Source organism: Chrysemys picta, chromosome 25 (genome assembly GCF_011386835.1).
Source record: "Chrysemys picta bellii isolate R12L10 chromosome 25, ASM1138683v2, whole genome shotgun sequence".
In the NCBI taxonomy this organism is placed as follows: domain Eukaryota; kingdom Metazoa; phylum Chordata; order Testudines; family Emydidae; genus Chrysemys; species Chrysemys picta.
The window spans coordinates 15,301,239-15,324,198 of NC_088815.1; the positions used below are offsets into that span (position 1 = coordinate 15,301,239).

Genomic DNA, 22,960 nt, shown 5'->3' on the forward strand with positions numbered 1-22,960 from the left:
GCAGTCCCGCAGCCCTTGCCAGCCCCACTGCCTGGGAGGAAAATGCCCTTAGTCTGCAGTAAGTGTAGGGCAAAGCCCCATTGGGGAGGAGCTCTGAGCCCCCTCAGCCCTGCGTCCTGCTGGATGCAGGCAGCTGTTTACTCTTGTAAAGAGGGGATTCCCTAGGGGAGCTCTCCAAAGAGCATCTCTTCGTGGGGGAGTTTCCGTCCCTCCCCGTCCTGGACACTCGCGGCTGCCTGTCTTAGAGACGGCCGGGAAGGCTCCGACGTGAGACCCAGCCCTTCACACAGATTTCCACCCCAGCATTTGCTGGCTGACTTGGAATGAGTCCGCACTGTCGCCATAACAACCCGCAAATCACACAGACACAGCACAGCATGCATTCCACTCCTGAAATCCACTTCATGGCGCCCGCCCGGGCCCCACCGCTTGCTCGGCAAGGGGGGTGGCTTTCATCTTGTCCCAGGAACGGTACCTCTCCTTTCTCACTAAGTCGGTGGCAAATTGGCGTTTGTTCCGTGCAGATCTTTGGTCCCCCTTTTGTGCCTTTCGAGTGCCTGGCTCCAGGGGCCTCGTCTCCAGGGAAGGGATGAAGCTGTGTCCTCGGCTGACCTGGCAGGAGTCTTGAACGGGAGCATCTTCCCTCTAACCACGAGCCCTCTAACCGCCTGGCTAACAGTGAGAGAAACAGCCTCAGAGAGAGGCAGCGTCAGTCTGAAGCCAGGCGGAGAAAGGCTCCTGGAGACTTGGGACAGCGGAGCTGGAGAGCTCGAGCTGCCCCTGGCCCAGGGGTGAGAGGCCACGCCGGCGGCAGAGCAAAAGGAGACAGCTGCTCCCACGAAGGGCAGGGAAGGGAACACGGTGCTCCTTGGCCTCCCAGGGCATCGAGGACCTGGGCCCACAAACCCCTGCCACCCCCTGTCTGAGTAGGGATTGCTTCTTGTTGGGTTTGGGGGTGGGGGCGGTTTCCCTACCAAGAACATATCTGTTTGCGCTCTGCGGAGACCTCCCCGTCGCTGGGGGGCGGGGGGGCCGGGGGGCGGGGTACAGAAGGGTTGCGCTGGTTCATTGCATGCCCCGGTGTGCATCGACATGGAGAGCCGCTGCCCCCTTCCCCACGGTGACCCCAATAAAGCCACAGGCCCTGCTGGTTCTTTTACAAACCTTTATTTCCATTTCTCCCCCCTCACCCCAGCCTGCTCCGCGCTCCTGTCACAGCTTTTTTTAGATAAAAACAACAAACCAGCTCTCTCCAACAATTCCGGACACACATGGATCCCCGGACAACTCTCCAGTCCCCCCGCCCCATTTCAACCCAGCTTCCCTCGGAGCGGCAGCTGCGAGGGGCTTTCCGCTCCCGGATCGTTACTGGCTGACTCGAAAGGCAGAGAGGCCCAGCTGGCTCGAACGCACCTGCCAGGACAACACCACAAACATCACCTCACTGAGCTGATCTGCCGAAAAGCTATCATGAAAAAGAGTGGGATGGATCCCAGCACGTACACAAAATATCCCCGCCCCCCTCCCCAAACTGCCCTCCCCCCTCTCCAAAAAACAGATATGTTGCACACATTAAAGTGATACCGAACGATACAGAACTCAGAAGGGGGGGAGGATGAAAGAGTCTCTTTGCAATAACAACCTACAGGATCCAGTGAAACCGAGGCAGCGTCAAAGTAAAGGGTCAATAGCGATACAGCTTTCAAACCCGAGGGCAGGGAGTCCAAGGTAATAAGTTAATCTACACAGACAGCGTCAGGCGAATGGACAGATGAGCGGATTTCCCTCTGCTGCAGAAGGGTGTTCTCAGCGCGAGTGCCCATGCAGAGTGCCCGGGGACAGCGGCCTATGCCAGCACAACACAACCGTAAGGAAATGAGACGTGAAGTCAAGGGATAGGGAACGTCCGTGAGACAGGCTCCCCGCCCCACGCCTGGCCACAGGAGCACAATCACCATCTAGAGCAGTTACAGCAAAAGGGATGAATTGGGAGGCCTTGTCCAGGCACCCTGGGGTGTGCCTCAGGAATTGCCCTGACGCTCTACGGGAGCTGGTGCTCGGGGGCCGAGGGTGGGGCAAGGTGCCAAGCTGGGAAATGGCTTGAGTTGGCTCCAATGCCGTGGCATAAGGGCCTGCCACCCGGCCCTTCCACAGCAGCGGCATCCCCACTGGGAACAGGCTGCAGGGGGTTCCAAACAGCTCCCCACGGGGTCCCTCCCTCTCCACCGTTAGTAGAGCAGCCCCAGAGGGAACTTCCTCGGCATCTGGCTCAGAGCAAGGCTCCTGGCCGGGTCGCGGTTGCTGCAGCCAGCAGTTCTCCTTGCACCGAGCATGGTCTGGCAAGGACCAGACAGAAACCCTGTCTGTGGTAGGAGAAGAGTCGTGGTAGCTCCCTGACACCTGCCCTGGGCCCTACAGAGTGCCTGGGCTCGGGGACAGGGAAACACTGACACTCCCTGCCTCTTAGGTGTCAGCCTGGGGCCTTGGCTACCTGCCGGATTTACCCGAATTGACCGAGCAGAGCTGCCGCAGCGCAAACCCTTCACGTGGGGGCAGCGCGTGTAGAACTGATGAATGACATTGTTTTTCATTGTTCACTTTATTAATGTCACTTCATACATAAAGTTTTATGAATGAAACAACATTCATTCATAAAACCGGTTACCCCAATAACTGGCTAATTGACAATTAAGATGCTTGTTAAGAGCCATAACTGTTCAGCCAGTTGCCCTTGTAAGTTTCACTGTCAATCCAATTCCTGCTTAAATCACTGAGACTTGCACTGTTTTAGTATTGGAACTTCTGTTCACTGTTTGCCATTCACTACACTTGTCTACTTCTGTTCACTGTTTGCCATATTGTAATTCAAACTCCATTTTAAAACGCTTACTCCATTTTGTAAGGGCTTGCTGCAACCTTCATTTTTGCAAAACCTGCTGTAATCTTATTAGTTTAGTTTAGATGTGTGAATGAGGGATGTATGGATGATGGAATCAACCTCCAGCCCCAGCCTGTCCTGATTAAATAGAGTTCAAACACCAACGGCTGAAGATGCAGACAACAGCCCTAACAAAGTAAGCAGAGTCCACCCTAAAAAGAAAAGAACAAAGGTACAACAGAAGAAACATCAAAGCCAGGTCCGAGGCTGAAAGTCACGTCTGCAATTGACAGGTGATCAATCACACTGAACCCAAAGGCAGCGTGACACAGCAAGACCTATAGACTCTGGATTCAAACTAAAGCCTACAAAAAGGCTGGGTGAGATGGAAAACTTTGGAGGGTAACATTCTGCTGCCAACATGGGAGGGCAGACCCAGCCCTTCCTTGTGCCTGGCTTTCCTGGCCAGTTACCGCCACCAGCTACGAACCCAAGCTGCGAAATCAAGCCACAGACTCACGCTATGTTCAGGACTGGTAACGTGTGTGTGTGTGTGTGTGTATATACACACACACACACACACATATATATATATAAAGGTATTAGCTAGTGGTTGTAGATCAAATTGTTATCATAATAAATGTGGCATCTTTGCCTTGCCCCCTGAAACGATCCTCTGTAGTGTTATCTGCCCAACACGCATCACATCCAGGGTCTGCCCGAGCGTAAGCGCCTTGCTGCACTTACTGAGACTGAATCTATTCACTGCCTGCCCGGGGCCAGAATCTCCTCTCAGGCCCCCCCGCCCGGCGCATCCTACGCGCGGCATCCAGGGAAAGTGAACCGAGAGCTGGAGCCGCCCCACTGACACATCCTCTCCCCATGGAGCCCCATCCGCTTCCTGCAAAACCAGCAGCCCTGAGGCTTGCCAGGTGAGGGCTCTGCTGTGAACCCCAAGGGTCCCCCACCACACGCAGCTCCTGTTCCAGACAGGCGCTGCCACGCCAACTCCCACGCTCCCTCCCCGCCCCCACGGCAGGGCGCACTCTCTCCCTGCCCCCCTGTGCTCCCACCAGTCATCTGACTCCAGCCAACCAAGGTCACAGACCGTGTTGTTCTCACTAAAGCTCCCACCTGGAGCACCGGAGACACAAGACAAGAAACCCCCTCAGTACCGCTCCCGGCTGGGGCTGAGATTGTGAACAGGGGGAGGAAAACAATTCCCCCTCCCGCGCACAAGGACAATAGATGGAGGTGGGGCCGGAAGCTGATGGCTCCCTCATGGTCCAGGATGGTTATCTTCAGACACAGTGCGGTGCGGGGGTTTAAAACAGCAGAAAGCGGGAAGGCAGATCAAAACAAAGGGGGGGGGTTGCATTAAAATGTTCACAGGAAATAAGGCATGGAGATGACAGGCTGGGGGGGGGGTGGAGGAGGGGCTCTAGATCACGGTTTTGTCCAGATCCACCTTGACCGGCAGCGGCCCCGCCTCCTCGTTGTCGTCCGCTGGGCAGATGGTGACAGCGATCACAGGGTGCAGAGAAAAGGGAGCCGAGCCATCCAGGTCCTCCAGGTACTCCTTATCACCGTTAATGCTCAGCGGCTGGAAGAGAGTCAGAGCCAGACACCAGGTGACAGGGCGTGGCCGGGGGTGGAGGGGGCTGTGGCAGCAGAGAGGGGGACATATCGCGGCAGGGGGCTGGTTTGCACCCATCGGGGACCCAGCCGAGAGTCTGTTATCACCACAGCTCCCAGAGTTTCTGGGATTCATTTCCCAACTGCAGCCACGATTTAACCCCTCAAAATAAACCAGCCTCGGGCGCTGCTTGGCTAACGTCAGGCTGTGAAGTCCCAGGGCCCCAGTGTACTGGGGGCATGTGCGAGGATGGGGTATTTTTTTGTGCTTTCCAGGCTCTCCTCCCCACTCAGTGTCACCACCATGCTGCTCTCCACCAGCAGACAGTGCTATGCAGGCCAAGGGTACGAACTGCCCCCAGCCCACCCGGACGTCCCCCAGTGGGCTGTGGCTGGGCTCAGCGCACGGTCCCGGCTCAGTGGCATCTGCACCTGCGTTTGCCCTAGGACGCCGGCTGGCTCCGTACCTGGGTCTTGACGTGCTGGTCCGGGGCGGTCACTAGGCTGGCACAGCTCAGCCACAACATCACCATGATGGAGAGGAAGAGGCAGGCAGCCAGGATCCAGCGAGGAAGGCCTGAGCGCCTGTAGCACCCCACCACCCCCCGCCAAAGAGAGAGGACAAGTTTATGGCTGGGCATCAGGGTGGAGGGGGCACAAACAGGACTCAGAGTGGCCAACGAGGGAAGGATTTCCCCTGGCTACCACCAACCTGCCTCCTCCATGGAGCATTCCCTTTGCAGTCTCACCCCTGGCCAAATAACCCCACCCCTCACCCAGATGGCCCCACCCCTGGACCAAATAACCCCACCCCTCACCCAGATGGCCCCGCCCCTGGACCAAATAACCCCACCCCCTCACCCAGATGGCCCCACCCCTGGACCAAATAACCCCACCCCTCACCCAGATGTGCCCCACTCTTGGACCAAATAACCCCACCCCTCACCCAGATGGCCCCACCCCTGGACCAAATAACCCCACCCCTCACCCAGATGTGCCCCACTCTTGGACCAAATAACCCCACCCCTCACCCAGATGCGCCCCACTCTTGGACCAAATAACCCCACCCCTCACCCAGATGCGCCCCACTCGTGGACCAAATAACCCCACCCCTTGCTAGTAACATTTTGCAAGAGTGGTTTATTCTGCAATGGAAATCCCTATCCCCACCTCACTATCCCCCCATCCCCTTTCTAGCCCCCTGTCTCCTTTCCTCCCCCCACATATCCCTCCCCCAATTTGCCAAGGCTTTTCATTCTGCCTCTCCCTCTGCCCCCCGCACCCCTGGGGGGCCAGGCCTGCACCTACTTGGACATGCAGCCCAGGAAGTCGTGCTCTGGTTGTTGGGTCTCCAGGTGCTGGAGCTTGGCTTTGCTCTTTGGCTCTTTCATGGGGGGTTTCTCCAGCTTTTCCTGGGGGCCTGGCAGGACGACACCCAGACCCAAGTGACTCCCCGGCCACAGCAGGCTGGGCACAACCACCCGGGCCCCCAATGAAGCTGGGGCAGCTGCTCGCGTGCCAAGGCCAGGAAGGGGAGGGTAGAAAACGGGGGCAAAAAGGATTGCAAGGTCTTGACCTGGCTTACTTGATAGCAGCCTAGAATGAGACCATCCCCCAAAGCCTTAAAATAATGATCACTCCAGGCATTAAACTAGGCTCCAGGAGGCTGGGCACAGCCCCCCAGCCCCCCACTGGAACATCACGACGGGGCTGTGACTGGTCAGGAGCCCGTGTGCAGTGAGTTTGGTGGGTTCTCAGTTTGGTTCCCAGCACCCAGGTGTCCACGGCTCAAACCCACCCCCATAGGCCTCGTGCTGGCAGCCTCGGCAGAGGCTGGAGACGGACGGGGACAGGGCACCTGAGCTGCCTGATGCCCCGCCCCAGGTCAGGACTGTGTGTGGAAGCTCCCAGAGTAGGGGGGATGGTCCCAGCTCAGTGGAGGGGGGATGGGCGGGATGGGCCATCTGCCCCTCGGGTAGAAGAGTGTGTGCATGTACCAGGGGGGCTAATCAGAGGCCACAGGCTCTAGAGAAACCGGTTCAGAGCTGGAAGCACTTTCCAGCAGCTCCCAGCCCCCTCGCCTCCTCGCCCCACCTGGTCCAAGCACTGCCCCTTGCTCACCTGTGTGGGGCTTCAGGGTGTTAGGACTGGAGACAGGCCAGGACTTCTCCATCAGCTCCGACTTGGGCGCTGGCACCTCGGGCACCGGGTACTCGATCTGCGGCTGGGACTGAGTGGTTAGGGTTCAACAAGAAACAAAAAGGACCAAAACGCAGTTAGTGACTGAGCCCCAAAACCTCCTGTGGGGGCTGGACTGGCCCATGGGGGGGAAGCACGCGGGATAGTGAGGGCCAGATCCCTCCTGCTGCATTAACCCCCAGAGACAGCCTCTCGCTGCGTCTGGGCAGCACCTCGCACAGTGGGGCCCAATCTCAGGGCCCGTCCTCAGCCACACCAGAGACAAACAATAGCAGTTATTATTGTAGGGATGCAGGACTTGCCACAAAGGCTCAGACACTGGTTTGTCAGTCAGCCTGTCTGTCTGTCCGTTGTACGTCTCGGGCGCCTGTCACCTCGGCAGTGTCTGAGTGCTGGATGAGACAATCTAGTCTAGCACCAGACCATGACTCCATCTGGTAGCCCAGTATCCTACCTCCCTGCTGTACCTAATGTGGTGTCCCAGTCCTGGTTCTGGCCAATACCTGATGCTTTGTAGGAAGGCAAATATACCTGGTCACTGGTGAAATGCTTGGCACGGGTGGGATAAGAGGGAACCCCTTCCTGACCCCTGCAGCTTCTGCCCTGAAGCATGGGGATCCGTGCCCTGTTCCCACAGCCACGCAGGGCCACTGATGACCTCAGCAGCACGAGCCCGCCCTACCTGGAACACCACCACTTTGCCATCGTCTGCCTGCAGGTAGAAGGTCCAGGTGGAGGAGATGAAGCTCTGGGCAGAGCTGACGATGTCGTTGCAAAAGCTGGAGACCAAGTCAAACATGGAGAAGGACACGGGCTGCAGCTCCAGACTCTGGAAATCAGCAAAGAGAAGAGCACCAGCTCGCTGTGCTGGGAACCTCCGCGTCGTCCTGCCCCACCCCAGCCCCACCCCTAGCGCACAGGGGAGGCCCTTCAGGACTCAAGGCTCTGCTCCAGGGCTCTAAAGCAGGTCTATTGACCAGACCATGCTGAATGACCCACCGCAGCGCTCTTGGCCTTAATGAGCTATGAACCCCCCTGAGAGTGACAGGATGGTCTAGTGGTTAGAGCACTAGCCTAGCCCTTGGGAGACCTGGCCTCAATTCTCAGCTCTGCCACAGAGTCTCTCTGTGACCTGGGGCAAGTCCCTTAGCCTCTCTGTTCCTCAGTTTCCCCACCTGTGCAACAGGGATTACAGCCCTGCACCGCGAGGATTAATCCATTGACGACATGGAGACTCTCAGATACTGCAGGGAGGGGGACAGAAGACAGCTAACCTCCATATCGCCCAGGGCAGTGGCTGGCATGAAATGCGTTCATAGGACTCAGTCTAGGGCCCCCTGCACAAGCACTCGTGCCTACTCGAAGCACCATTGGCCTCAGCACGAAGGCCGTGAGCTGAGCAGGCCACGGAGATCAGAGTCGACACACACTGGCAGGAGGCGCTGGGGATAAACGGGGGTTGCGTGGCTGCCAGCCCAGCTCCTTCCACTAGCACTAAACTCACATGAAAATGTTATAAAGAAGAGGAGCTGAGATGCCGAGGGCGTTTCTCTCCTGGCAGCTTAGCCATGCCCCGGATTCTTGGCTCTTTGCAAGGTTTGTTATGTTTTAAAGCATCCCTGCTGGAATCTACTTGGCTGCTCCTTGCCATGGACGTAGAACATTTTCCAAGGCTGGGCATGCCAGAGCCCCTCATACGGTCAGATGAGCAAACAGGAAAGAAATAGGTCAGGTTCTGTAGCTGATTATTGTGCTAAATCTGCTTTGCTTGCTTGCCCAGGAATCCAAAGGAAACATATTTTGGGTGGAATGAATGGAATCAGGGAATGTTTGGAACGCTATCGCCATGGAGCAATCTTGTTTGGGACCTGGCCTTTCGCAGAGTTTCATCCACCCATTCTTTCAGGGGAAGCAGGGACAGATGCTTGTCCCCTTTACAGGGACAGCTGCCACTCCGATATAGCCAAGCAACTGAGGCTTCTTTCTCACAAAGAAAAACATTGAGCTCTGCCACTGATTCTGTGTTCGACCTTGGGCATGTCACTGGACCATTTCATGCCTAAGTTTCCCCATATTTAATGCTTGTTACCAGCCTCCCAGGGGTTCATTCATTAATTAGTAGAAAGCACTTTGAGCTCTTGGGCTGAGAAGCTATAGACGCAGCACCGTATCCCCATGCCTGATCCTTGCTCCTCACTGCAGAAAGCCATCCTGCAAAGGTGAAAGCCTCTACCCGAGGCCAAAGGCTAACCCAGTTATTTGGGCAAAAGCTGAATCAATTAAATGTAGGAGGAAAAGAGGCGGAGAAAGGGATAGCCAATCAAAACCCAGGGAGCCTGGAATAATCACAGGTAAGAACCTTCCATCTTGGGAATTCAACACCACCCCCTAGCTTAGCCCAAATCAACGGCAGGCCTAGCACAATGCAATGAACCTGCCGTTTATGATTTGATTTAAATAGCACAACAGCCCTGCACTGGGTGGTTCTGCTTCCAACAGCCCAGACCAATCCACTCCCTGGGCAATGTTATTAGAAGGTTCCCTATAAGCACTGGCGCCATTCACCTGTCTCCTGCATCCCAGGTACCTGGGGACCATCAAATGCCCCGAAGGTGTGCCATACAGGCGGGATTCTTGGCGGGGGAACGACGAGGACATGAAATAAGCAAAGACCCCTTTTTGCTGTCAAATATATGTAAGTGTTGTTTGCTAATGGGGAATTTTACTGCTGCGTGAGGGGCTGCAAAGACCTGAGATCGCAGGTATTCAAAATGCCCGGCTGCAGAGCGCAGAGGCAGGATAGCGTCTTCCAAAGGGCTGCAGCCATTGGGGTAATGACGCTGCGATGTGGGGGTACGGCACACGGCTGCTGCCATGTGGTGGCAAGGGGGACGTGGGGCAATTGAATAAAGGGGGACAGCTGAGCAGAGGTCTGTGCTTCAGACAGGTGGCCTACGAGGAGTTATCACAGCCACCTCCATCTTCAGCCCGCTGATCTGCTGAGTGTGCGTTGGGGGGGGAAGGGAGAGACGTCGGGAAGGGGAAATGGCAACCGGGCTCTACAGTTTTCCTGTTTCTTTCATTTTACAAAGGAAGTCAGCCTCTAGCTGCTACGGCTGGAGCTTCCAAAGGTGAAGTGAGCGTACAGGGTGGAGTGACGCCTGCCTGAGTCTGCAGCGAGCCTGAAGCAATAGCTCCAAGATGGTCACTGCCCCGTCCATTTCAACCGGTGCTAGCTCAGATCCAACCTCCCTGCTCATCGCAGCATGTGAGGAAGGAGAGGACGGGTCGGACTGTGCAGATCTGCACCAGCATTCCCCACAATGCGGGCGGGGGATTACCGGCAGGGAGGTGACATGGTGGAAGATGAATCCATTCCAATGGAAAAGCCTTTAACCCCAGGGAGAGAGCGACTGCCCTCGTCCTCCTGACAGCAGGCAGAGACACGTTAGACGTGGCTCCACCTAGGCGTCAATGCTGTCCCTGCCCACTAGCTCTCACTGCCTCTACTGTCCACACAGGGGCCAGGTCAGCTGGGATCAGAACACACAGCGCTGCCTCCTCCTGGGGTCTGAGACAGAACTTGTCTCCCAGTCCCTTTAAAATCTAAACAGCCCCAGGGTATCACCCCCTGGCGTGCGGCTGGGCTCTGTGCAGCAGCCGCACTGGACACCAGAACCACCAGCAAGCTTTGAACCCCAGGTCTGGCCAGGACCGACACTCCCTCCCTCCAGGCTGCCCTGCCTGCGCCCGCGCCGCTCTCTCGCCCACATGTCCGCATGCCCTGGCCCCCAGACCTCCCAGGGGGAAGGCCCATCAACAGCCCCAGCCACTGGAGGGCGAGTACAGATCCTCCTGCGCCCAGGCCCTGAGCACGGCTCCCAGGGGAGCAGCCATGTGTCTGCTTGGAGCAGCATGGGGGCCCCGCGTCCCGGGGAGCAGGTACTGACCACACACCCGCAGGACCCTGCAATCCCAGACCAGGCCATCGGCCCTTCTAGCCCCACCTCCTCCCGCCAATCCCCAGTGCTGCCAAAGGAGACAAAAGCTCCCCACAATGCAGCTGGGCGGAGATGCAAGGTGCTGTACATGGGGCCAAGGAGCGGATTTACTCCCAGCCCCTGCTGCTCCAGGCAGTCTCCTCACGCTCTGCTACAGGAGAGGTCTGATCATTGCAGCTCTGCCGTGCGACGGTGAAACAGAGTGTCCAGGGGCCCAGTCTCAGGTGGCCTCTCCCAACGCCCCACAGGGCACACGGAGGCCGGGGTATCCCAGAGCACAATCCACCCCAGTGCTCTCAATGCAACACCTCGTGCTGGGGCTGAACGAAATCCAACCCCTCCCCGCTGAGAACAATAAAAGCTGCGTCTGGGTAGCAACGCCCCCTCACCCCACGCCCCGGGGCCCTGCCGGGCACAGGGCTAACGCCTCACACTCTCCCACCGGGTGAAGAAGGATGCGAGGGTCGCGGTGGGGGCTTGCCATCAGTCTGGGGCGGGGGGTCTGGCCCGAGATCAGCTGCGCGGTGGTGCCATCTCCAGACCATCGGTACTGAGGGGCTCTGTCATGGCTGGAGCAGGGACTGTATGCGCTCCACCGGGGGGAGGGAGGGTTACTACAGCCCCGCCAGGAAGGGAAAACTGCAGGGGGTGATGAAGGCAAATCACTCAGATTACAGGCTTCTGGTCCAGCCTGGATTCTCCAGGGACCAACAGACGGAGAGAGGAGATTTGGCCTGAACAGCCTGAGCTGGGACTGACTCAGGGCTTCATTCTGGTTCCTGATCTCAAGGCCGATATGAACTTGTAACCAGAGGAAAAGCCCAGTTGTGGGTTTGAGGGACCGACCGCTACCAGGGCCCCAGACCGGAGTCGGGGGCACCTCTCGGTAGAATGCAGATAGGGCCTTTTATTGATTTTAGAGGCTTTCTGTGTAATGCTTTTACCCTCCAGGATAAATGCGCTTGCTGAGCAGGAGCTGGGGGGTAACTGGTAACGTGCTGGTCTCAGCCCTCGGAGAGAGCGATATCGCCGTGTAGAGCAGGGAGCTGGGCAGTGACAGGGGAGTGAGCCACGAGGCTCCACCCAGGAGAGATGACACCGAGAGCCGAATGACGCTCCCTGACACAGCCACGAGGGAGCACGTAGGGGGGGAAACAGCTGCCGTTCCCCCAAATCTCTCAGTCCTCCACTCTAATCACTAGCCACATACCCATCCTCTCCAAGAGACAGGAATAGAACCGCGGAGTCCTGCCTCCCAGCCCCCACTGCTCCGCTCTCTGGACACTTCCAGAGCCAGGAGTCCTGTCTCCCAGTGTCTTGCTTGGCTCACTCGCTAACAATCCCCTCCAAGGACAGGCAGAGAACCTAGGTGTCTTGCCTCCCTGTTCTCTGCTCTAACTGCTGGATGGCACTGCCTGACCGTGGCTCTGAGGACACGGCAGCCCAGGCTGGCTTCCTCTGGAACATATGCACCGTGACTCACTCACATGGGGATGTTCCCAGCCCTTGCCTTCCCCGCCTTCTGCCCACAAGCACTTTGGAGAAGGAGCCAAATGCACGAGCCTCGGCCTCCTGGGACGGACAGACCACAGAGCTCTAATCCGATTAGAGCCGGTTTCCAGAAACTGTGCCCTTGTGCTGCTTCCCGCTCCCCGCTCTGGAAACGGCTAATCTGGTTCCCCCCACCAGGGCATTGGTGCCAACGTTGCACCGTGGACAGGTGCCAAGAGGGGACGGAGCCCTGCATCACCCACCCAAAAAGTGCAGAGCTCCCCTGGGGGACTGTGCCAGAACCACCACCAGAAAGGGGGGGAACAAGGTCAAATGCTCCCATCACGCACCCTCCGAGTGTAGCCGGATCCACCTGCTGCGTTTCTAGGGCGGCCCTGGCCATGGCCCTTTGAACACAGCTGGGTTGGGTCCCTTTTCCCGTTGCACCTTTGGCCAGCACGAACGATGACGAGGGAAGAAGGGAAAAGGAAGAGAGGAGAACGTGCTGCCGGACAAGGGGGTTCCACGCATTCCTGCCGGGCCGAATCAATGCAAGGTCCATGTGCCCTTCCTCTGCTCCACTTACCTCCGGGATGCAGAGTCTAGACAGAGGGGGGAGGGCAAACTCTCCCTCTATCCTTCAATCAGACAGCGAATTCCTCTGCATCTGCAGATCCCGCCAGCCCTGCACTGGTCTCCCCAGCTGCCCGGTGGATCGTCTTCCTCCAGGACACCCTGTCAGCTCCGTACGTCCACGGCACCCTGAGCCGACAGGCGCCAGCAGCAGAGCTCTCTGGGCTTTGGCCCCCGAGAGATAACCAGGGCATGAGGAAGAAGGTAACGGCCCTGTACCCAACCCGCCCTCCCCTGTTCCTCGGCGTGAACTGCTGCCTGCCCCATCCCACGGGGATCCCCCAGAGCTGGGCTGAGGACAGCAACTGCCCAGACAGATTTCCTCACGACACAGCCACTGAACGGGACCTTTGGTTACTGCCCCTGGAACGGACAGGGCTCTGTCTGCAGGAGGGGGGCCTCCATTCCAGGTGCCGTCGATCCAGGTTTTCCTCCCAGCTGTCCCAGGCGAGAGGCCGGGCTCACCCAATCTGCTGGCCAGATGGTCAGCTCAGCACTGCCGAGAGATGAGCACGAGCTGGCTTCCGGCCCCCGCCTGGAATGGACCCTGGCTCTAACCCTGCTCCCAGGAGCCCTGGGCCATGGTGGGAGAATGAAACTCCGTCAGCTCCTTGGCTTCCCTGCCAGCGCAGCTGAGCCGGAGACGGGAGGGGCCGTCGGCTGGTGCTCGTCTCCCACTATGATCCAGAGGTGCTGCAACTAGGGGTGCTGGGGGAGCTGCTGCACCCCCGGGCTTGACGGGGTTCCCATCATACCCAGGGGTTACAGCTTGGTTCAATGGCTCCCAGCCCCCCACTGAACACACTGTTCCAGCCCCCCTGCTGCGCGCTGGTCTGTTCAGGCCCATTACCCAGGCCGCAGAGCCCCTTGGCACTAGGGAAAGAGGAGGCTGAAACCTTGTCTTTCCGGCTCTGCGTCTCGGGCAACTGCTTCCTGCATCCAGTCGTGCAGCCGAACTGCTCCTCGGCGCTGCCATAGGCTTCGATACAAGCTGCAAGACAGGAGGGGAAGGGAACGGTCAGGGCCCGGGCACCCCGCAGCTGTCGGACACGTGGACAACAGGGGGCTGGCAGCACGGCCTAGAGCCAGGCAGAGCCCACCCTGCTCTGCCAGGGCACCCACAGCCCCCTGCTATGCCAGCCCTGGGCGCCCATGGGCAGCTGTCAGCGTTCCTCAGCCCTGACAGCTATTCCAGAGTTGGCCTTCTGCACGGAGAGAGCCAGGTCACAGCCAAACTCCTGTGACATGGACAAACGCCCCCCCCCCTGGACTGGGATGAGACCCCCCAGCTCTGAGTCAAACACCCAGCTCCAGGGTGTGTCCACCAGCCAAACCCCGTCCGACAGCCCAGCGGAGTCACCCGGAGAGCGCCCCTGGGCTGAGCTGGGCACACACAGGGCTGCCTGACGGGCTCCATGACCTATTTCATTTCTGCCCAAAGACTAATCAATCATGGCAATCAGCACAACGTTCCCAGACAGGTCTCAGCCTCCAATGGGAAACACCCGGATTTCCCATAAGCAGAGGGTTAGCCCACGCCGGAACGGCCCAGTCCCCGTTCCAAGCAGCTATCCTGAGATCCCAGCGGCATGGCATAGGGGGGTCGTCTCCCCTACAATACCATAGACACTGAGGCCTTGTCTACTCTGTGGGGACATTAAAGCCCCCAGAGCACTTTTCCCAAGAGTAGGGGGGTTGCCCAAATAGCCTCGGCTGAAAAGTCCACCCGCCCTGGTGCTGAATACCGGCTGCTCCGCTCCGCCCCAGAGGTGGCTGCAGTTCAGTGAGGCTGCAAAGTGCTTTGGGATCCCTTGTGCTGAAAGGCACTGGGGGGTTAGCACATCGTCCCTGGGCCAGGGAGGAAGACCGGTTTGCTCACATGACACCGGGAACTTGCTGGACAGCCTTCGGCCTGGCGGGGGGATTCGGTTGCTGCTGTGGGAAACTTCCATCTTTGCAGCTGCCTGCCGGCGAGGCTAGAGCTGCACCCCTGGCCGGGTGGTTGGCTTCAGCAGAGGATCCTCCCCTCCCTTCTCCTACCCCTTTGAGAGGTTGAACTCACGATCAGAACATTATTAATCCCCTTGGTATTTGCTGTGGCCACAGCCCTAATGGGTTCATGTGGGGCCTTGCATCCACGTGACCCTCCAACTTCCAGGATTTGCACCAGGGAGCGAGCGGAGCTGGCCCGGATTTCCACCAGGGAACGAGTGGAGCCGGCCCGGATTTGCACCAGGGAGCGAGCGGAGTTGGCTCAGATTTGCACCAGGGAGCGAGCGGAGCCGGCCCAGATTTGCACCAGGGAGCAAGCGGAGTTGGCCCGGATTTGCACCAGGGAGTGAGCAGAGCTGGCCCGGATTTGCACCAGGGAGCGAGCGGAGCCGGCCTGGATTTGCACTGCTGGTGCATCATGGCCATGGAACTTTGTCTGGACAGCATGGGAGCGCAGAAGGCGCAGAAGCAACCTCTGTCCTGACAGGAATAAGTGGAGAAGCCACTTCTGGACAATGTAACTGAGGGGGCCGCGGGAGAAGAGGGGAGGGAAAGTTAATTGGCTGTGCTGTTCTTTACCTGATTCACATTCGGCTCTGGTTGTGTTCAGCTCGGCGCTCGCATCCACAAAGTGACAGATGGAGAACAGCCGGCATCCTCGGTAACAGGCGTTGAGCACGGCATCCTGGAGAGAGGAAGAGGAGAGCTAGGAGCCGGAACAACACACAGTGCAGTGGTTGCACCCCAGCGCCCTGCAAATACCCGAATGCCCCTGGGGACCCAGCTGTGCTCTGGGACTGGGGCAGCAGGGAAGGGGCGGGGCAGGAGGGCGCTATCCACTGCATGGGACCAGGACCCCCAGTGGTTGGATCACTGACACCAGCTCCAGATCCTTCTTCCCTGTCGATGGACCACAAGCATCAAGACCTAGCACTACATCTAGGTGGTGGCACCGTCTCCCAGGAGGGGTGGTGGAACCCCAGTGCGTTGGGCATTTACCGCGAGGCTGGACAAGGCCCTGCAGAATACACTGTAGGGAAGGAACGGGGATAGGGCTCCCAGGGGAATGGACTAGATCAGTGGTTTACAACCTGTGGACCATGGAGCCCTGGGGGTCCGCAGACTATGTCTAAGATTTCCAAAGGGGTCTGCACCTCCATTCGAAATTCTGTAGGGATCCGCAAATGACAAAAGGTTGAAAAGCTCCTGGACTAGAGGAGCCCGAGCTGGCCTTCTGCATCTCTAACTGGTCTGACCCTCCTGGCACTGGGCAGCCTGCAGCGCCGCATGGTTCTCTGAAAAGCTCAGCGTGACGTTGGAAACGTCTGGCTGCCCCAGAACTATGGGCCTGGAGAGCCAACAGGACGTGCGTTTCTCACACAGATTCTGCGGGCCCATGCACGTGGGGGAGTCTGCGGGTAGCTGTCCACGCACATGTTCGCTGGGGGGGGCACAGTTCTGAGGGCACCTTCACCACCACCCCCAGAATCCTGACTGGCCCGAGAGAAACGCTCCTACCATGGGGCTGGACCCCAGGGAGAGCTGCTCCAGCCTCAGCAAACACAGCAGCTTCAGCAAAAGAACCGAGGTGCCGATTGCGGCACTCTTCTCCTGGGTGCTGCGCCCAGTAACCTGCCCCCGTATCATCACTGACCAGCAGTGGGGGAGTTCGGGGCCGCAGCAGGACACACAGCCCCCTCCCCCCTGCCTAGCTGTCTTTGCCAGGGCCCGATTCTGCCAGGCAATCACCCACAGCAGCCCTGTGAGGCGAGGCCAACCCTGAGCCCTCTCACCTGAGCTCACCTCTGCCCCACACACCCACTGAGGAGGCTGCTTGGAAACCAGCCATGTGACGCTTCCACCTTAGTCTCTGTGGCACCACAGCTCAGGCCCTGCACTTGGCACGGGGCGTCCTTACACGCGTGTGAAGTATTGATCCCTCCCCAGTGTTAGTATCACCAATATGGTGTGTATTGGGATCATGCCGGAGCCGGACACACGCGTAACAAAAGGAGGGTCCCTGTCCCACGGTAAAGTAGCTACACCACTACCTAGCTCTTTGCATGAGTAGATTTGAAATCATTACCCCCATTTTACAGATGGCGAAACTGAGGCATGGAGCAAGGACGTGCCCAGGGTCATCTAACAGGCCAGTGGCAGAGCCAGGAATAGAACCCAGATCTCCTGAGTCTCAGGCCAGTGTTCTAGCCAAGAGACAGCAAACAGACCCAACAAAGACCAGGCAGGAGCCCCCAGGAAGGAGGAGATATTCCCATCAGTCTGACAAGCAGCTGACCCAGTCACCGCGGAGCACTCTGCAGGGAGGGTGAAAGAGGTGAGTTTTAAGGCAAGCTTGGCAGGAAGTCAGCGGGGCCCTGGACCAGCGATTGTAAGTAGGGCTGCGGTTACTCTTTTCTACGTGCGTGGCGATCTCACTGCATGAGACTAAATGACAGTAAACCCAGAACTAAAACAAGGGCAAGAAAGGAAAATGCCTGGAAATAACAGAGCACGGGCTGGCAAATGGAGCCCACAGAACTGCACGGTTGGTTTTCTGAGACCACGAGTGATTTATTCCAAAAGGGGGCAAGGGAATTTCCCGTCTCCACCAGTCTGTCCTTTGGCTCGACATGTTCAGCCACCTCCCAGCCCGGGAGTGTATTTCTCTATGGTCGCATTTGAAGATAGACAAAGACACACTATTTACCTACGTCTACAGCTTCATAATCTCTGTTTTGCACAGAACACCAGGGCTGAATCCCAAACGTCTCTGTGCCAGGAAATGGGAGCGCAGCCCTGCATTTCTCATGCTCAAATGCTGCGCGGATAACAGAGATGCCGTTGGATGCCCTTCGGCATGAGCCTTTAGAAGGATCCATTTTACACTTCCTCTTCGAGGGTCCATGTATCAGACAACTGGCGTGTACCCTGAGGGACGCCCTAGGGCATGGAAGTGGGGTAGAATCATCCTTGCTAAGAAAGGGAGACGCTGTCCAGGGTGACTAAAACAAACAACTTTCATCGCCGCCTGCCCAGCTTCTGTCTGGGCAAACAAACAGCCACTTGCAAGGGGATACGCCGGAAGAGCCCCGGCTGCCCAGTTTCCATTTTAAGACGCTAGCTCTTCCCCCGAAATCACTGCTTTACGCACATCCTGGCTCAGAGGAGTTATTCCAGCAGGAAGGAGATGCTGGCAGCCAGGTGGACAGCAGCAGCATCCAGTCCCCTCCATTCTCTGCGACATCGCGGGCAGCCAAAGCCTTGTGCAAAAGCAACCCCGGGAATTCTACAGCCCAGCCCAAGGCTGCCCTGATTTTTTTAAACATGGAGGTGCAGTGGGCAGAGGCGACAGAACCCAGCATGCAGTGTTCCAGCAAAGGCACTCAGATCGCCATAGAACATTGCATGTTGGGACCTGTAGTCTCCGCAAGCCGCAGCGAGGTGCCTGCCATACAAGCCGGGTGCTGCCCTCACACGCTTGGGCGAGTTGCTCCGGCCAGCTGTAGGCTTTTCCTTTTGGCAGCATGTGTCATGTACTTCAAGCGGGCTTCACATTTTAAGCATGTCTTTGCGAGATATAAAGTTACAGACCCCCCCCCAAATGTTTTCGATTTGCACCCAGCTCCTGTGGCTGAACCCACAGGGACTCCACGCTTTCACCTCCAAAGCAGGAGCGCTAACCAGAAAGCAGCCCAAACGGCTTGGAAATCAGCCTTCCCGTTTCAGAATAACACGAGTTCTCACATGCACCCGTGTACAAAAACCTACCCAGAACAGCCCCAGTCCCGTCCCCCCGCCTTCCTGTTCGTGTGAGACAATCCTCCCCCCGAAGCATTATTTATTGCAAACAAACAATCCAGAAAACAAAAGCTAAAATGGACTCGACCGGGACATGGGAAAATCTTGGGCTTGGAGTTTTTCAAGGATTTTTATTGTTGCTGCACAAACAAAAGTCAGTCCCCTTTCTGGATGAACGGGGACGACACCAAGTGCAGATAAACCTATTCAGTTATTTTCTAAGGATCGGTTACCAAGTCTGGGAGGACAAAGACCGGATTCTTCTTTCCTGATGAATGACCAGAGTGGATACCATGAATGGGGGTGGGGAGTATTTCAATTACTTTTTAACTAAACTATTATTATTGGTGTATTAGGGATAGCCAGTGTCTGATGACACCATGCATTCCCCCCCGCCCCCCTTGAACTGGTTTTAACAGCAAAAAATGTGACTGGTTTTAAAACAATCACCTGGGCTTTCCCCCTGCTGTGTCTGGATATGTCACATGGATCTCCGATGGCCTTTTCTACCTGCCAACGTACGACCTTAGTACATTTATGATGGCAAGGCTAGGCACACTCTGATTGAGGCCTTAGTTTGCAGTTATTAGTCTAGAAGCCAGAACTGGGGGTTTCAATGATTATTGTTTGTATGGTTCTTGTCATTGCAGCTCTGATGAATGATACTCAAGCCATTTCCTGAGAGCACTATTGGCTCCAGCACTAACGACAGCTTCATCCAATGCTGGGCGTACACCCGTGTGAGGAGTTTGGCAGTTCTCAGTCTCCGACACGGCCCTCCCCGCTTGCGGAGGAGGTATACTGGAAGGAGAAGGTGCCCTAGGGATGCAGTGCTTTTCTCTCACTCATGGGTTTTCTGGAGAATGGGGCGGGGAGGGGAACACACAGACATCTTTCAGCTCAGCCTGTGAGGGGGGAGCCGTGGGAAAGAAAGCAGGTGTCCGGCTGCATAACACAACCAGATCCAGCCACTGGCTTCTGCTCTTTAATTGGACACCTGGTGCCTTGCAGAATAAAAGGGATGAACAGCAATTTGATCAACACCATCCGGCATCGCCCGCCCCCAACCCCCGCACCGGGGCCGCAGCCTCTGCCCGGGCACCTTCCACCAGTCAAAGAGCATCTCCTTGATGAATGCCCTTATTTTTAGTAGGAAGCTCACACCCCCCTCCCCCCGGCTCAGGTTTTTTAAAGGACCCCCCCCCCCCAGCACCAGGCGAGGTCGGGAATCCATGGGCAAGGCTTTCAAAGGGGAGCCGGGCAGCCCAGAGGCCCCGAACCCGCATAAGCAGAAAGAGGCGGGGGGGGGGGGGGAATGCAGAGGGGGGGCGGTTTCCACATGACAAACCTTCTCCCTGCTGCAAAAAAAAAAAATAATTAGACCCATCAGCCCCTTTCCTCCTTGCAAAACAAATCAATCCCCCCCCCTTCAGACAGCAGGGCTGGCGCCCCCCCCGGCACGATGCAAAGACACTGGAAGATGGACGCCACACACCCCCCCCGGTGTTTTGCTTTTGCTCACAGGCTCCCCCCCCTTGACAAATCTGTTCCTCTACCCCCCCCTCCCCCCCCGGTTCCCAGGCGGGCTCGGACCCGCCGCACTCACCCGGGCTGCGCCTGGGGGGTGGCCGCAGCGCTCCTGGCAGGCGCCGATGTCCCCCAGCGGCGGGGAGAAGGGAGCCGCGGAGCCCGCGGCGGAGGCCAGCGCCAGGCAGAGCAGGGGCAGGGGCAGGGGCAGGGCGCCGCGCCCCGCCATCCCGGCGCGTTGCATGGCTCCCCGCGGCCGCTCGCAGTGCGGGGCTGCAGCCCACCAGCCCGGGGAGAGGGAGCGCGCGGTGCCCGGCGGTGCCTGTATCCCCGTGACGTGCTTTGCACAGAGCGAGGGAGTCTGGGAGAGAGACGGGGGGAGGAGGAGGGGGGGGCGGCAGCAGGGGATGCAATGGTGCCACATGCATCTCTGCTGCAGGGTCTGCGCTGGAGCTGCTGCTGGAGAAGCAGCGAGCCGGGGCCGGTGCTCAGCAGGGCTGGAACAAGGCCACAGGGGCCCTTCCTGCACTGGGGGGCCCTGGGATGAGCTGTGCCCAGGAGTCCCCTTTACAGGAGGATGGTGCAGCCAGGCCTGCTGCCCTGCGGCGCAGTCCGCGCTGGGGCTGGCATCACCCCTCGGCATGAACTCTCACCTCCGCTCACTTGCTGCGGGGAGAGGAACGGAGCCGGGTGGGCCGGAGGCGGGAATGAGGCAATGGAAAGTGGAGGGCGCAGGTTAGCGTGGGGTCTGTCGAGCAGTGGGATGTGCTGGATAAACCAAGGGAAGGGCGGAGAACTGGCTGTCCCCTGCCAGTGCCTTTCGATAAGCCAAGTGTATCATCTAGGTCGTAGGCAACCGGCGCATCCGAAACGTGGACAGACGCAGTCTCCCAAAGGAAGTGGTGGGAGCCCCGTCATTTGAGTCATTCAGAACAGGACAAGGGAAAACCATGAAGAGTAGATGGTCAGGACAAATCCTGCCTGAGGCCCAGGCAAGGGGCTCCATGGTACCGAAGAGCTCTGTCACGCAGCCTCCAGGGGGGTATTGCATTTCCCGGCTTGGAATGCAAAGGCAGAGAAGATGTCAGGGCCACCTGCCCATCTTGGCTCTTGGAGTCTCCTAGTTAGCAGAGATGCTCTGTTATGGGGCAGTCATCTTGCCAGAGGGCCTGGGCGGGGCTCTGGAGGTTCACCAGCGGATGCATGACAGGAGGGTTTGGGTGAAGGCGCCTTTCCTGGTACAGGCTCCCAGGTACAGGCCCGACACGCTTATATTGGCATCACTGTCCACAAGTACGACATCCTCTGCGGTGACCGGTCACGCCAGCCAAACCAAGGGTGCATGGTGGCCGTTAAGGGATGCGCCCCTTTGCAGCTGGGCGGCACCGGTCGCACAGCAGGGGAAGCAGGGAGCGAGGCCTCTCATATCCAGGCCTCTCAGATGCAGCTCTCTGCTGCAAAGGGCACCTGAACAGCTGGCCAGCTGCTGCCTTCCTCTGCTAAGCGGTTCTGATCTTCCCCCTCCAGCCAGGGCCAAAGCACGTTAGGAGGGAGCACAAAGTACTGAGCATTGGTGCGTGAGTCAGGCGTTTAGTGCGATTCCTTTGGACTAGATGATTATTGATTCCGGTGATTAACTCTTAAGGCCCCGGGCATTTCCCAGCATGCTAGTGAGATAGATGAGACGGAGAACAGAAGTGCACACCCTGCACGTTCCTAGTGAACTAACAAGGGCGTCAGTGAAACGACAGGTGGAGGAGCACCCTGGATTCACCCCAGCTGGGTGAGCAGTACCCCTGGGAGATGCTGGGAGCAACAGGAATAAAGCAATAATCATTGCCTATTCCATTCCACTGGGGCCCTAAGTCATCCCACTCTGCCCCCACCCCACTGCACATGCAATTGCCAACAATAGTCTCTCTCACTTCCTGTCCTAAAACTGTTGTGTGGTGTTGTTGTGAGCTGTTCAACAGGTGCCACGTTCCACCCCAGAGCTGGCTGCATTTAAGTGGCAGGTGAAATTATCACAGTGAGGGTTGCGTTAATTAATGAGGGGATGAGACCCTTGGGTGGACGAGCCCCAGGGAAGTGCAACAGGCCCGGTTCCATTTCCCAGGCTGAGCCCAATCGCTGGTGAATCAGCTGGGGGGAGCGGGGCTGAGGGGAGGACGGGAGCTAGTGGGGGCTAGTTTAGCACCAGTGAGTTGATTTCCAGTCATTGCCTTCCCGGCAGCAGCTTCCTCTCTCCCTCAGACAGAGCAACAGCCTAGTCCGGACAGACAGACAGACCAGGCACTGTTCAGTTATAGTGAATGGCTTTTACTCAGCCTCACATCAGAAGTAACGGAGCCTCCGTTGAAGGGACGGAAAGCCGGGGAAAGCAGCTATTGAATATCCAGAGCAGAGTGTGACTCAGGCGTCGGCTGGCGACTCGGCAGTGACCCTGTTGCTGGAATCTGCAGAGTCACAAGGGCTCTGTCCTGCAAGGTGCCGGCTGGGATCGCCGGGAGCTGAGGGCAGGTCTGGGGGAGGAAAGGAACCGGGCAGCGGCCGCTGGTGCAGGGTGCCAGGCATGTGGCCTGAGTGCTACCACTGCTGAGAGTCCAGCCTGGTAGGGACCAGCTGTGTCAGGTGAGAGAGAGGCTCATAGGCACAGACAGAACGAGCCACACGGAGCTGGGCTGGGGTGAGTCACCGCCCATGGGCCAGGCTGGTGGCCGGCTGGGCTGGGCTGGGGTTGGTCTGTACCCAGCCGGCGGTACATGCGCCACCCAGGCTCCCTGGGTTTTGTGGATTTGGTGCTGAG

The 22,960-nt window shown here is 57.9% G+C and overlaps 1 protein-coding gene and 1 long non-coding RNA gene across 3 annotated transcripts; one reads left to right on the forward strand and one right to left on the reverse strand.

The window, feature by feature from the left end:
• Positions 1-1,151: 1,151 nt before the first annotated feature.
• Positions 1,152-20,513, reverse strand: TMEM59L (transmembrane protein 59 like). 2 transcript variants are annotated; one of them, XM_005278986.5, is made up of 8 exons: positions 20,234-20,513; positions 15,409-15,514; positions 13,734-13,828; positions 7,395-7,541; positions 6,635-6,743; positions 5,822-5,933; positions 4,981-5,098; positions 1,152-4,481 (listed from the first exon to the last, which is right to left on the reverse strand). In XM_005278986.5, the coding sequence occupies exons 1-8, from the start codon at positions 20,396-20,398 to the stop codon at positions 4,320-4,322; spliced, it is 1,014 nt and encodes a 337-aa protein (XP_005279043.2). In that variant the 5' UTR covers positions 20,399-20,513; the 3' UTR covers positions 1,152-4,319. The 2 variants fall into 2 exon arrangements, with proteins under 2 accessions (XP_005279043.2, XP_065434191.1); XM_065578119.1 differs by having other exon boundaries at positions 4,981-5,121; positions 5,821-5,933.
• On the forward strand, positions 9,284-9,852 carry LOC135977397 (uncharacterized). Its single transcript, XR_010594871.1, has 2 exons — positions 9,284-9,407; positions 9,805-9,852. It is a non-coding gene; the product is annotated as an uncharacterized LOC135977397 (long non-coding RNA).
• Positions 20,514-22,960: the final 2,447 nt, after the last annotated feature.